Source organism: Aquila chrysaetos, chromosome 9, assembly GCF_900496995.4.
Source record: "Aquila chrysaetos chrysaetos chromosome 9, bAquChr1.4, whole genome shotgun sequence".
Taxonomy (NCBI): Eukaryota; Metazoa; Chordata; class Aves; order Accipitriformes; family Accipitridae; genus Aquila; species Aquila chrysaetos.
In genome coordinates this window covers 25,993,412-26,008,104 of record NC_044012.1, presented here as the reverse complement: position 1 = coordinate 26,008,104, position 14,693 = coordinate 25,993,412, and the positions used below count along the sequence as shown (strand labels likewise).

The window sequence follows — 14,693 nt, the reverse complement described above, 5'->3', positions numbered from 1 at the left end:
TTACTGGAAGCCAAAAGTGTTGACCCTGTTCTTTTTTACTGAGTTTTTCAGAAATATTCTCCTGAGCACGAGAATACAGTGCTCAGGGGGTCCTCTTCTGCAGCGCCACACAGACCTCTAGGTAGGGGAGTCTGTCTCCTTCTGGGCTCCAGGAACCTCTTCTGCTTCAGGTTTGTGCTCTGTTGTGCTTTTTTCATCAAAGCACTACCCATCACACCAGCCTCTGGTTCTGCAAGAGACCTCAACATATGCCATTTAATTAAATAGATCCCAGAAGTGTCAGTTTTGGAAAAAAAAATCACCTCTTTTCGGCACTTTTGCCAAAGGAGGATAGCCATGAAAGGATGTTGCTGTAGGGTCCTGACTCACTGAAGTTAATGTGACTAGTAAAATCACCAAATTGCTCATAAATGTAATAGAAATCCATAAATAAGAATCAACTAAGAATAATAATCCAGCCCTCTGATGTTCTCACATATTACAAATGCAGATCAATTTATATCTCCTAAAATGTCTATTTCTCTTAGAAGTCATTACTATTTCTTGCTAATCAAATATAACAATAGGGTATACAATAACCCACTATAGTAAGGGAGATGTAGGACCGGTCCTCAACATTGGTGTTAGAGGTGAGCCTGGAGCCCTAGGAAGGCATGAGGAACTCTACAAACTGGACTGTGAGAAACTCCTCGGCAAGATAAGTGTTGGAGGCTGCTGCTTTGAGGGGACCTAAAAGTACTGGAGGATAATTGCCTGCTCAGCATCACCCAGCAGGGTTAGCTCTAGGAGGAGAAGATGGGGAGAGATCAATCTGTCGAAATATTAGACACCTAAATCTGAGCTAGTCGCTCTCTGTTTTACAGTCTGCAGGGTCTATTTGATGCAGTCATGAATGTTTCTCCTCACAATGAAGCTGATGTCTAGACCACACTGTAAAAGTCCGTATTCCTTCCTATCTATAAAAGCTGCCAGTGCAGCAGTATGAGTCTTAGGGGGGAGAAACTGCATGTGAGGCACTGACTCTGTCCAGCAAAGGAAGAGAAGTGGAAAGAGTGAACGAACCATGAGGTGCTGCTGGGAGGATGTCAAGAGCACTGCAAATCCATCAGCTTACATGAGCTTAGGACAGGAATTCTGGTTTCCCCATGTAAACACTAGAAAGGAACCAGTGCTGATGCCTGCAATTCTCCGGCAGGACTCCTGGTTTCCAGTGTAAACAGGATGCACCGCTCATGCTGAACAGGTTGGGGTTTGGTTTTTTTTGGTTTTTTTTGTTTTTTTTCCCATTTAACATTTGTGTAAATGATCTCATTGGGGAATTTGGTCACCTAAATCCTAAATGTAGTCTGATGATGACATTCCACCTCTATGATTGGAATATCCCAGAGAAATAAAGATTTTCTATGCTGCAGAGCTGAGTGAGATCTCATGATCAGCAAAAGGCTTCAATACACTAATATGGAGTCCTGGGCCTAAATGCCACTTAAACTGAAGCCCTTTACACTGCTCTGGCTGTGAAAAATGCCTTTAAAATGAGCGCCGCTTTACTTAGCCCTGAATGGCTTGAAGAGGTCCTCAAGGTAACAGGAGTTGTGTCCCTATTGGCATTGCCAAGCATGAATATTGTTAATAGAAGGTGGATAGGAACGGGTTGGGTACATTTAATGATTAAAAAGGTATTAGAGAAACTGATACCTCAACAGTTTGTGGAAGCGCTGATAGCCCACTGTAGGATTAGCTGTTTCTTACCATGAGAATTAGGACATGATATTTCTCATAGTAAATCAGATCAATTGTTCATCTTCCCTAATAATAGCTATCCATTCTTACTGCACTGGAAAGAACCTAAGGTATCATTCAGACATTTATGGAAATAAGGAGATGAAAATATCCAAGTGTATTAAATCTTTTTTGAAAAGCAATTAATCTGGTACCTGATTTTTAAAAATTACTGTGTCATTGCTGTTGGGAACCACATGACTCGGGTATTAAGTGGAAGCAGAATTTGCTCAGGATCACATGTTTTTCCTGGAAGACCTTTTCCATCAAAAATTAGGATGTAAACAAATATGTAAAGCATGTATAGGTGGAGCCTGTTCAGGTAGTTAGTGGTCAGGTGTCCATACCCTTGGGCTCCCTTGTTTCCGGAGCTGACGCCATGCAAGCCATATAAAAAGGTTTGCATTTTGATGTGCAGACCAGTTCATTTGACTTCTCCCTCACTCACCTGCATTGGTGAACTGGTAAGTCTTTCTTGGATTTATCAGAGAATAATGTGATGGCTGTGTTACTTGGTTGTTCTGGTCAAGAGAATGTATTACTGATCACAGGAGAGCTTTGCTTCTGGTGTTTCTGTTCCAGGATTTGTCCTGGAATGGGGGAGAGGATGTTCTACTCTAAAAAAGAGTTTGCTCTTCCTTAAGTAGCTTGCAAATGTCCTGTCACCTCTTCAGAAACTGTGACTGTCTCTCATCCTCCTTTGTATTCTATCTTCATTAATTTTTTCATACCTCCTTAAGTCTGGAAATTAAATAAATTAGTGGATGCTGCAGAGTAAGTCCTGGGACTTCAAAAGAGATGGGTGGGAAGAAGCATTATCTGGAAGAAGGAAGCTGGAGAAGACCTGAGGGCAAAGCTGCAGGAGACATCTGGGAGAAGTCAAGATGAGGAAATGAATTGGAAATAGGAGCTGCAACCTCTGGGCCAACCCTTCTCTTATGAAAGGATGAGCCCATGAATTTTGATACAACTCCAGTGATGTACTATGATATACCACTGGAGGATTTGGAATAGTGTCTGAATTTGTGGTCTTTTGACTTTATCCTCGGGCATTAGCAGCTCAGCATCTACACAAAGGGAGATATGTGCTGTGGTGTGTGTGAGGAACTGAAGAAATGATAAGCAGAAGATGGGCCCTGGAACATTTGCTGATTTAATTAAGAAAATAAGGAAATGAACTGTTTTCATGTTACAGCTTCTACAAAGTTTAACTGTGGGCAATTTTATAAAATTCAGGGTTTATGGCTCTAGTCTCCATAACAGTGATGCTTGCAGGTTCCCAAGAAAGGAAGGAATAATCTGGTAGTGTTAGTTGCATGTGTCTGAATCCAGAAATCATTCACAAATGCAATTTTTTCTAACAGTTCTTTTCTCAGTCCAACAACTAACTGCTATATATGTTTCAAGAGTTCAGGTTGTGAATAGTGGCTCAAGAAGGAAAGATGAGTGTCCTGATTTTGTATCTCTCTTTTTATCTTTTTCTTTAGCTTTACCAGCAGCTCAGAAGGATGTCTTGCTATGAGCAGTGCAAACAGCCCTGCCTGCCCCCTCCCATTTGTGTGCAGAAATGCACCAAATGTGTGGAGCCCTGCAAGACGGTGTGCATGGAGCCCTGTGGCAGCATCTGTGTGAAGCCATGCTCCACGCCGTGCATGGAGGTCTGCACAACACCCTGTGCCACCCAGTGTACCACGTCCTGCACCACGCAGTGTGTAGAGCCTTGTGCCACCCAGTGCACCACGTCCTGCAGCACCCAGTGCGTGGAGCCCTGCAGCACCCAGTGTGTGGACATCTGCCCCCCTAAGTGCATCGACGTCTGCATAAAGCCATGTGCCACTCAGTGCCCAACCCAGTGCACCACCCAGTGTGTGGAGCCCCGCGTCACCCAGTGCTGCACCAAGTGCATGGAGCCCTGCCCACCCCCATGCGTGGAGGTGTGTGCCACCAAGTGCGTTGATTCCTGCGAGACGGTGTGCCTGGAACCATGCAGCACGGTCTGCTCTCACCCATGCTGATTGCTTTAATGCATGAGCCTTGCATGCAGCCCTGCATGCAGCCCTGGTGCGTCGGTGCATTGCAATATCCATAGGCTCATGAGCACCTGCGGAATGAAAAACAAGTTAAAGACCCATCTGCAACGTACTGAGACCTCTCTGATCTGGTTACCCCATGTTCTCTTTGTCTTGGAAAATATTTCTCTGAATGTTTCCAGCCTGTATCTTTGCTTCCTATGATACTTCTGCTACTGCTATCTCAGCACCTTTTTCTTGGTAACTGCAGTTGGCCAATATTATACTGCTGGGCATCTTGGGAAGTTATTTAGCAATGGGTATGCTGTAAGCAGTTGATGTTGGAAGATGTCTCCCCTTCTGTTCTTTAATTCTCATCTTGTCTTTTAACATATGTCCTTTTGTCTTTTAATGTCTATGTGTAGCAATAAAAATTGACCATTGATGGCATCATGTGTCTTCTGTCTTTCTTTCATCTCCCCATTTCCATGTCTTTGGACCCAAGAACATCTTCCTTTAATCTTCATTTTAAAAAGCTGCTATGGTTGTGGAGGATTTGTGCCTGAAATGCAGTGCTGTAAACAGAGAGAGCATGCATTATAATGTAGAGCAATGTCTTCTAATGCTATAAGTAAAGCATTGTCTGGTCAATACTTTTCTGACAGATACAAAAAAAAGAGTTTTATCCTACTTGAAAATAATGATAGAAATTAATTTTCACCTTCATTAATGATATAATTTTGATCTTTATCTCTCTGGATTGTGGAGGCAAATCTTAGAAACTGTTAAAAGGTGAATTTAAGTGGAAGAAAGCCCCAAATCCAAGAAAGAAGGAATTGAAACATTCTTGCTGGGGTTTTAATTATTTCTTAAAAACATTCTGATGGAGAGAAAAATGGTATTTTTGATTAATTCTTCCCATGATCCTCACTGACTAAATATAGAAAGTAAGGGATTTGGCTTCAGGAGATGAATCTTTTTGTGGTTTAGGAACAGGTCTGAGCCCTGCAAGATTGCAGTTTTGTTCCCAGGTTTGCTGCAGATACTTTGTGTGGCTTTGGGCAGGTCTCACTCTTGTTATCTATCCGTTCCCCATCTGCAACAAGGAGAAGTCACATCCCTGACTGATAGAGTGGTTGGCATTTTGGGTTCATTAACATCTGGCAGGTGCAATAATATTTTAATTCACTTATAAATGCATCTTCTTTATTTGGAGTCATAATTTTGAAACTGAAGGAGGCCCATTATCTGGCAGGATGTTATACCCATTTAAAAGCTGAGTTTCAGAGGTAATGCTCCCATTGTCTTCCATATTGTGCATGTGACTTGCTTACCTGTCTCTGTGATGACCACACAATTTCCATGTCTGGGATGTAGAGAATTGCTATCCACCTACCATATCATTATGGTAAGGGTGGAGGATATCTAATCTAGAAAAGAAAAGAGTTATATTTAGGTGTGTGTAAACACTGTTACCAAATCAGCTTTTAATAAAACCTTGTGTGCAGGTGTAGAGAGTTTAACAGTAGATTCCTTTTTGTGTTATTTCTGTCAACACCAAAAGGTGACACCATCAAACAGGAATAATGATAGGCAAAATATGTCTCAGTAAGGCAAACAAATTCTACATCTGAACGCACCTTTCAATTGAGATAGACAAAGCAGGGGTAGGTGGACCAGATATTCAACAGCATGAAAATGGAGGGGGAGACTAGGAATGTGCACCTCTAATTCCTACTGTTGAATGCAAACCTTTGGGGGTTCAGCAGTGAACTCTGCCTCGCTAATAACTGCTTACTGCTGCCACACATGTAGTGTCAGTGCACCCTTTCAGGCATGGAAAAAGTCTTAGTCAGGAAGTCATATGCAGCTACTAATGAGATCCATCCCATAGGTTCGTCACCTATGACTGATTTCCAAGCATCTTCATCCAGCTCTATCAGCTGTGTTAGTAATGTAAAATTCTTTCTTCTCTCCCTCTCTGCTGCAAGCATTGCACCAGGCACAGTAATCATAGATGGGAGCACACAGCTCTAAGAACCCCAGAGGAAGCGACAGAAGAGACCTGTTGGTTTGTGCTCATCATGCTTCCTGTGCCTGTAGGAAAACATGTTGCAAAAGCCCTGACACACTGCTCACCTATGCATCCGTGGTTAGTTCTGAGCATTGCTAAGATTCCCCTCTATATTTACAACAAATTCGTGACATTTGGTCTATGTCAACCTTGGGGTCATTAAGACCCCTGGTAAATCAGGCGTGAGTGAGGGATGTTAAGATATGGGATGATGTTGTTTCCACTAGCACCTTCTGCTCCTCTACACCCAGTAGAAGCCATGTGCATCATCTCTCCATGTATCACACACCTGTAATGGAGACTGGGCTGTAATTCCTAGGGCTGAATATGACCCTACAGGGCATAGCATTAAGGAATACTCAAGGGAGGCTTGAACTACCTTTTCCATTAGCGCTAAAGACAATGTTTCCATGGAAACATTTTCTCTGTTCCTTCCTTCCTTGAAAAATTTCAAGGGGATCGACATTTTTCTGAAACATAGATCCATCCCCAGAAAAAAATTCTGCCACAACTTCAGCAAGCCAAACCCAGTGTTTGTGAAAAAGAAGTTTTAGTTTCTTCAGTGAAAAGCTGCTTGAAAGTGCAAGAAAAAAGTAAGGTGAAAGCTTTCTAATTTCATGGCAACGTAAAATGTTTCATTCCCCTTTTGGGGAAGGAAAACGGAGAAGGACAGGAGCAAAACCCCAAAATACAGACTGCCACACACAGACTTGCTGTCCTTCCCAGGAGCTGGGATGCAGCACACAGCCGTCCCCCTGACCTCACTCAGATTTATGCCAGCTAGAGATCTGTCCTGGTGATCACAGGCAGAACTATCAGGAAACACCTAAACATTATGCAAACGTGTTCTGCTAGCTCCGGAGTGGATCTGAGCCGTCTCTCAAATCTGAGTTTGGTTGTGGGATCTTTGCCCAAGGTCAGGACAAGATGAATTATTAATAAATTAGCCAGTTATTACCAGATTGGGTGTGCCTTGCATTAAAAACAACAAATCCCCCGCACCTGAAAGAGGAGGCATCTCTCACAGACGTTGACTGAAGTCCAGGTGTACGGAGGTGTCAGTGGAGCAGGTTCTGGTTGTGAAAGATTCTGGTCATCAAGTTAATCTGTTGTCATCAGCTCCCAGGGCTGACTTCTGAAAGCATATAAAAGCCTCCCATTTGGGAGGCTTGTTAATCTGAGTGGCCTCTTCTTCCCTTCCTCCAGCAGCAGAAGACACCAGGTGAGTCCCTCTATGCACTTTTAACTATATAGGTGGGGGTTTCTGGTGCCCTGTTCTTGGGAGACAGGGTGATTTTTCTTTATTTTGTGTGTCTAGTAACAGTTTCAGCTCATCTCCCTGGCAATTTCACCTCCATACAGGTGAAAGATGTATTGTTATTTTCAGACTTTCTGAGGCTCCAGACAGTGGCTTGCTGACTCTTTAGACCAGCAAACCCTCATCAACCCTCATAACTCTTTCCCAACTGATAAGAATCCTTGTGGATAACCACTGGGTATTGAGTATTGGCTACCAAAGGATGGCATCTGCTGGCAGCTTGTTTTGCATCTGTTGAGCAGCCATGGGCTGATCCCTGCAGTCTCCTGGATCTCCAGGGCTCTGAGTTTCAGTTGAGCTTCAGTTCTTTGTATAACATCACATCCTCACTGAGCAGGAGTTCACCTGTGTTTAACAGCCGGAGACATGGCTCCTGCTCTGAGGCGCTCAATGAACTGAGCAGAGACATGGCTGTTGCTGGAAGGGATTGTTATCAAATGATTTTTCTCTTTCAATATATTTGCAATACTGAGAAGTCACTGGCTTTCTGCTCCTCTTTGACTAGTTTTAAATATTGCTCTGAGGTTCTCCTTGAACTAAGCATGCTTTCATTAAAATTTGTATTGCTTCTTAGCTTGTCAAAGTTGAAATGTTCAGAAAACAGTGAGCAGAGGTGGGGGGGAAGGAAAACCCCTCTCATTGTTTCTCTTCCCTCTGCCTCTGTAGCCATTTACCTGTTTGGATCACAACTTTGTTAGGATGGTGCTTGCCTCCTATTCATTTATGCTTATATACAGTTATGCCCTGAGGCCTCAGCAGAGTGGCTGATCTCCATAGAGGCTAACCATGACCGGAGCCCAGAAAGGCAATATGGGGCAGCTACAGCAAATTGGAGTCACCAACACAAATTTGATCTGAACAGCAGCATCCTCAGGGATTTCCAAGGGATTTTTTTTGTGATTTTGCTGGGAGGATTACCTTCTAAAGGCTCTTCACTGTTGGTTTGGTGTCAAAGCACTGACTGAAACTGTAATATCCAGAAAGGAGAAGTGTGTAAGGCTTAAAATAACTGAAATAGCACCTTGGTTTTCTTCCAGGCTTAGCAAAGATGTCTTCCCACCAGCAGAAACAGCAGCAGCAAATACCTTCAAAATGCCAGGAAAAGTGTCCTCCAAAGAGTGTGGAGCAATGCCGGCCCCCAAAAGGGCAAGCTAAGTGTCCTGTGAAGAGCATCCCACAGCAGCAGCAGCACCAATGCCCAAAGCAGAAGTAGCACTAGCAGTAATGGCTGCAAAGTGCCATGGAAGATGCAAATGCTTATTTCCAAGCTCTCCTTCTGTCTTCTGGCTCTGCCAGAATAGCTAGAAATTTGCAGCATGCCTCCTTTGTTTGCAAGCAGAAATTACAAAGAGGTGCAATTCACTAACTTGGACTTATTAATCTTCTACTATGTAAAAAAAAAAAATAATAGTGGGGTGTTTTCTTCTGATCTTTAATTTGGGACATACTACAATAAAATTATAAGTAACCTCATTACTTGCTTCCTGATATTTTTTGTTTTCACTCTACTAGTGTCATTCATTCTGTTGCTTTCTTTTATCAGCCAAAGAATTACCTTTAAACATAGACTTGTATACAAGGCATGCATACCCAGGGACCCATGCACATTTGCCTTCTAGATTTCCCAAGGAATGATTTGTTCATAATTTTTATTTCCAATAGATCCAGAAACCTACAGCTGTTAATATGATGACCAAGTGGACCAGAAATGTGAATTGTCTAGTGCAAACAGGACACAAAATGATTGCAATTTCTAGAAAGACCATTTAAATTTGTGGTCCTTTGGGGCAGAGCTGCTGCCTGGGTGTCAAAAGTGGCTGGGGATCAATGTGCTTCCCATCTCAGGGCAATCATCCTGAACAAACAACCTGAGAAAACTGGGGAAACTCAGTTTTCTGCAGGATATAATAATCTAAAGTATATTCTTGTGGATCTATCAAAACTATTAATTGTGGTTTTAGAGTCTCAACTCTACTGTAGGAAAACAGTCTTTGGAAGTGTTTAACACTGAAAGGAAGGTTTTGGTTGCTCAGAATGAATAGTTTCCATTTTAAAAGGACCAGAAAGAGGATTCAGAATGTTTTGGTTTCTCAGCAGGATGTATGGGCTTGGCTAATTGATTTCTAGTCAGGTGTACGGCAGAGTAGAGGAGGAAAATTATAAATACAGAAACTGTTGAACGATATGATATTGGTGTCTGGCAGACAGACATAAGCTTGCTCTGCAAACCAGAAGCCATGTGTCTTGGTGTGATTCTGTGATCAGACGGTGAGGTTAGATGTATCTAACACCCATCTAACAGGTACAGGGCCAAACTAGTGAGATTACATCACTCCTGGCTCATCCGAAGCGTGGGAAAAACTCATTTGCTTGTGCTTGCAACCTGCCTTGTAGACATGCCCATGCTTTATGTCTGTTGAAGGTCACAGAGTAGCTGTAAATATGTTTAAGTTGGGCAGACTGACCACAGGGCAGCTTGGTGTGAGCAGAGGCCATGTGCCATGCTCTCGGATGGGGTGTCTTGCTGAGAGGTATTTCGGTGCTATTGGCCAGCCCAATGGACTGACGCAGTGCAGGGGCTCTTGCAGGTTCTCTAACCTGGGCACATGGGTCCCCTGCAAGCACCCAAGTTTCTGAGTCCTGATTCACCCAGCTTTGAGCCTAAAAATGACTGACTGTTGCAAGCTGAGGCTCCTTTTCATCTTTTTAAGCAGAAGCTATTAAAAATCTCCACAACTTGGTATTCAAAGTCATTTTTATTGTTGATTTTCACAGTGAAATAAATCCTGGATACAATATCAGCCTAAAATAATTAAAGATAAGTACTAAACACATACGCAACAGCACTGTGTGGTGAAACATGTTCCAGGGTGTAATTGAGACAGCACTGTGTATGCTTCCTCCTTTATCCTAAGAGATGGAAGCCATGCCTGAGGTTAATCTATTTCAAAACATGTCTAGATTGGATTTAATTATCTATATATTTTCCATAAATAATCTCAGCTTGAGCTGTTCTTTTACACATCCTAGAAAATCCAGGGTGAGTTCTCTGAGGAAAGGGCTGATTACTACCAATTCAGCTAAGCAGATAATTAAGAGGTGATGGCTCTTTTGTAAAAATCTTTCTATTTCCTCTAGCCCAATGGACTTTTTTAATTGCATAAAATATTCAGCACTATGGATTCATGATTCAGAAAGTCTTGTTGCCATTGACAAGAACGCCTTAGCAGCAGGTCCTGCACAAACCTCAAATCCTATTATTAATAGGCAAAACCCCTAAATCCAAAGTGGGAGATGGCTTTTGCGTACACGGAACTGGGGAGGAAGGCATGAAAACCAGGAGGCAGTGTGTGGGTCTGGACGATGAGCTTTAGGTCCCTAACTGCATTTGGGTTAAGTTTGAATATTTAGCTTAATGAACCCTGACTCGTGCGTGCCATCATGCTCTTTGGTCTCTCTCTGGGCCTTTAAAAGCCAGCGGGATGATTGGGAGAGGGCAGAAATTCAGGCCGCTGGAAAGCTGAACGCACATGCCTACAACACTGCTTGAAGCCTTATTATCTATCGACAGTCCTGACGTGTCAGTTAGCTTATGGCTGTTAGTACAGGGTAACGCTAGCGTTAGCTGGGGGGAGAGTTGGAAGCTGTGCTTAACAGAAATTCTACAGTGAGTAAAAGGGTGTTGGAAAATGACCTCTGATTGTGAGACACGGGGAGAGGAGGTCTGGGTTTGCAATCTTCTCTCTTCAGGGCTTCCCTTGTCAGCTGCAAGTTACTTTTGCATGGGTGGCCACTGGCTGGGCTGCTTTACCTGCTGCTGCTCAATGGGAGGACAATCTGCTGGAAGGGAGCACTTCCCTGGCTCAGGGCAGGGAGCAGGGATTGGCATGGGGATCTCCTTGCAATCCTGCTTCTCCTGGGGACATGGTGCAGGTTCAGGGTGTGTAACAGGGATTTGCACAGGGATCTCCTTGCATTCCTGCTTCTCCTGAGGACACAGTGCAGATTCAGGGCATGGAACAGGGATTGGAACAGGGGTCTCCTTGCACTGCTGCTTTTCTTGGGCACATGGTGTGGGTTCAGGGCATGGAACAGGGATTGGCACAGGGGTCTCCTTGCACTCCTGCTTCTCTGGAGGGCATGGAGTGGGCACAGAGATCTCCTTGCACTCCTGCTTCTCCTGGGGACATTGTGCAGGTTCAGGGCATGGAACAGGGATTGGTACAGGAATCTCCTTGCATTGCTGCTTCTCCTGGGGACACGGTGCATCCTCTGAGCAGGTAACAGGAACTGGCACAGGGATCTCCTTGCACTCCTGCTTCTCCAGCACGCATGGAGTTGGTTCAGAGCAGGAAACAGGGGCTGGCACAGGCAGCTCTTTACATGCTGATTTCTCTTCAGGGCATGGAACAGGCTCAGGGCATGATACAGGTGGGAAAGTTGGTGGTAGCTTGCATTGCTGTTGCTGCTGCTGCTCCTGGGGTGGACAGTTGGGTATTTCAACCACTGGTGTTTCTCCCTTGCATGGTTCCAGCACTGGTGTTGGCAATGGCACTGTTTTTTCTGAGCATGGTACCACTACTACTGGGGCTGGTTCTGGGCAAGGTGTTGGGACTTGGGCTTCAGGTTGCTGCTGTGGACATGGGACTGGCTCAGTGCATGGCTCAGGCTCTTGGCTTTGCTTTGAAATAGTTTTGCTCAGGCCAGGTGGGAGGGTGATTTCCTGCTTGATTTGCATTTGATTCAAAGACATCTTTGCAGGAAACAAGATTATCTGAAAGAAATGTCAGAGTGTTATTGTGTCTGCTAAATGAACTGCATTGGGATAGGGGTGAAATGATTATAAGAAACATGAATCAACTGCAAGAGTAAAGTTCTCTTAGCTTGCCCTTGGTTTCCCAAGGCAGGTTGGCTCAGAAAGAATTATGAATTGCTCATTCTTTTTCATCCTGCCTTTCAGCTTCTGCTCTGACTCTGTCTTATCTTGTTCCTTTCCGTTCTGCAATGTGGGACAGCCCTGTCAGGTCTAACTGAGGTAAAGCCACTCCTTTGAACTTGGAGCTGATTTACACTTCAGAGACCTTCCTCCTGTTGCTTAGCTCTTCCCAATGTGTTAACTCCCTTTCATTTCTGTCCTGGGGAATTGATGAGAGGAGCTGGCAAATAACCGATCTGCTGGTTTGATAGCAGTTTCAGAAAGTCACAAAATAATAATAAAAAAATAATGAATGCTGAAGACAAACCTTTAAAAACATTTGGTGTATCAAAAAGTAGAAGTATATAAATCTGGGCCCAACAGGATATTTTATGTTGACAAAACTGAAATACTTCATTTGATTTTGCCCCTTTTAAAATGGTTTCCAGATTTTACTTGGATTAGAAACCTGAGGTGCTAAGGCCTCAAGGTGGACTTCACCAGTAAGCTGAGATCTCTCTGTAGTATTAAGAGTCTTTACAGTAACAATAGGCCAACTCTTCTTGTTCTGGTTTCACTCTGACTTCATTGATGATGTAATGGATTGAGGTTACCTGTGGCACAGTCCTTCCAACTGTCATGGAAAGAATTAGCAGTGGTAATGCGTCCCTATGTTTCTGGATTATCATGGCCACTAATAATACATGTAGGTCGCATGAATCAGAATAATCAGGAGGGATTTATTCTCCCAAGGCCAGTAATGTGCAACAGGCCAAATGGGTTTTCCTAACAATTTATGAAACACTCTGTTTTGTGGGCTGCTGAAGGCAGGCACCAGGCTCAGCTGGACTGGTGCTGTGTCTTTGGTAAAGCCTGTGCTGTTGTTTTTCTAAAGACAATCTAATGGCACAAATAAAAGGTTAGAATCACAGAAGTGTTGGTTGGAAGGGGCATTTTTAAGTCCCCTCACTGCAGGACTAACACCAACACAGCTCATGTGAGAGTGTGCAAATTTTTTCTCTCTTCCCCATGTTGTCTACTCCTCTCAACACATCTTCAAAGCAAATTCATTCCTCTCTTCTACATCCTCCTAGATCCTCCAGATCAATATCACTTGTCTCTTGCTATTTTCTTTATAAGGACCTGATAAGATCTTAAGCCAAATTAATATATTGCTCTTGACATGGTTAGCATAAATGAGACAGCACACTAGGAATACTTTCACCCTTCTGCTCCCTACAGCCCCTCACACTCACAAATCTATCTTTTGCAAAATAATTCTTCAATGAAATTGAAGGTTAAAAATTTTTTTTGTTATAAATAGCAGAATCGCAGAAAATAGATTTGGAGGGAGCTTTAGGAGGCCATTTAGACCTTCTCCTTCCCTGGAGGCAGGATCAGTTATAGTTAAACCAATATAATTTTATCTAATCTCTTCTTCAGAAAGGGTCTAATTTAGCACTTGACTATCCTCAGATTTACGCACAATCTGAATTTGCCTTGTAGAGTCATTCCAAGACTGCTTGTCCTACCCCAATGCCCACAATTTCTCTTCTTTGCAGAAATCTTTTGCATATTCAAAGGTATCAAATAAAACATTTATTTAAAGAGTCTGCCTACATTAAGCCAAGCAGTAAAATTATAGACATCACAAAAAAGTATCAGTATTCTCTGACTTACCCAACCAGTCAACAGGGAGAAGCACGAAGTCGAGTGGATGGTGAAGCACAGAGATTTGAGAACTTTTATATGGTTTCAAAGCCCTGCCTTCTGGGAATGAGTCCTCCTAGGTAATGAGCTCATTCTTTCACAACTGCTGTTGTGCATTTCCTCCACAAACTTGTTTTACACGTAGGCATTGTAAAGAGAGGCTTTTGATGCAGAATGCGTTTTATTCCCCTTTCTGACTAATCCGATTTAACAAAAAACTTGCTGTGTGAATAAAGGTCATACCCTCAGGTTAATACATTCATTGCAGACCCCATCGAGATCAGGGGTCTTGGTGCAATGTCACCCAGCGTGGTTCCACTTCAACCCATGCATGAGTCATTTCATGTCAGCTAATGCCCTCACTTCTTAGGATGTATTTGTAGTTTAAGATGGGGGACTAATCTGTACGTCTCTGTATTGGGTCTGGCTGAGATGGAGTCAACCTACCACAGTCTCTCACCTGCTTTTCATCAATGAATTGTCTAAAGTGACTTTCTTGTCATTCTATAAACTCATGATGGATGGGTTTATTTTTTGTTCCCCATGAAGATCTTAATAGATTTCATTCTTCTTTCATTTCAGAACACAATTTTGAATGCATATTATTTTCCATGGTACAGGAGATGCAGCTCCCAGCCTTCTAAATGTGACAGAAGAGGGAACTGAGTTTATCTCCATGTACCATGTGAAAAGTAAAGCGTTTTTTTAATAATATACAAGATTTATCACATCCAAATGGAATTTGGACACTGGTCTTATTTAGGTGCCAGGATGGCATTTGAAAAGATGTTTCAATCTACATGTGAAATAAAGGGAGCTTGTAGCGTATACAGTTTATTCCCTACAGTTTATTTCCATGTAAAAAAAGTTTATTGAGTGAAAATAGCT

At 42.9% G+C, this 14,693-nt stretch overlaps 2 protein-coding genes and 1 long non-coding RNA gene across 3 annotated transcripts; 2 read left to right on the top strand and 1 right to left on the bottom strand.

Moving 5' to 3' along the window:
• The first annotated feature begins 2,187 nt into the window (after positions 1–2,187).
• On the top strand, positions 2,188–4,251 carry LOC115345574 (proline-rich protein 9-like). The gene is made up of 2 exons (XM_030024593.1): positions 2,188–2,243; positions 3,267–4,251. Exons 1-2 carry the CDS (start codon positions 2,190–2,192, stop codon positions 3,792–3,794), a joined length of 582 nt encoding a protein of 193 aa, XP_029880453.1. The 5' UTR covers positions 2,188–2,189; the 3' UTR covers positions 3,795–4,251.
• A 2,597-nt stretch (positions 4,252–6,848) lies between these two features.
• On the top strand, positions 6,849–8,650 carry LOC115345568. The gene is made up of 2 exons (XR_003924883.1): positions 6,849–7,084; positions 8,218–8,650. It is a non-coding gene; the product is annotated as an uncharacterized LOC115345568 (long non-coding RNA).
• A 1,267-nt stretch (positions 8,651–9,917) lies between these two features.
• Positions 9,918–13,890, bottom strand: LOC115346014 (keratinocyte proline-rich protein-like). The gene is made up of 2 exons (XM_030025621.1): positions 13,776–13,890; positions 9,918–11,954 (listed from the first exon to the last, which is right to left on the bottom strand). The coding sequence occupies exon 2, from the start codon at positions 11,931–11,933 to the stop codon at positions 10,953–10,955; it is 981 nt and encodes a 326-aa protein (XP_029881481.1). The 5' UTR covers positions 11,934–11,954; positions 13,776–13,890; the 3' UTR covers positions 9,918–10,952.
• Between the last annotated feature and the right edge of the window lie 803 nt (positions 13,891–14,693).

Coding starts and splice junctions, on each gene's coding strand:
- LOC115345574 (XM_030024593.1), top strand. CDS start 2,190: ATGTGCAGACCAGTTCATTTGACTTCTCCCTCACTCACCTGCATTGGT. Junction 2,244..3,266: donor TCACCTGCATTGGTGAACTG/GTAAGTCTTTCT, acceptor CTTTTTCTTTAG/CTTTACCAGCAGCTCAGAAG.
- LOC115346014 (XM_030025621.1), bottom strand. CDS start 11,933: ATGTCTTTGAATCAAATGCAAATCAAGCAGGAAATCACCCTCCCACCT.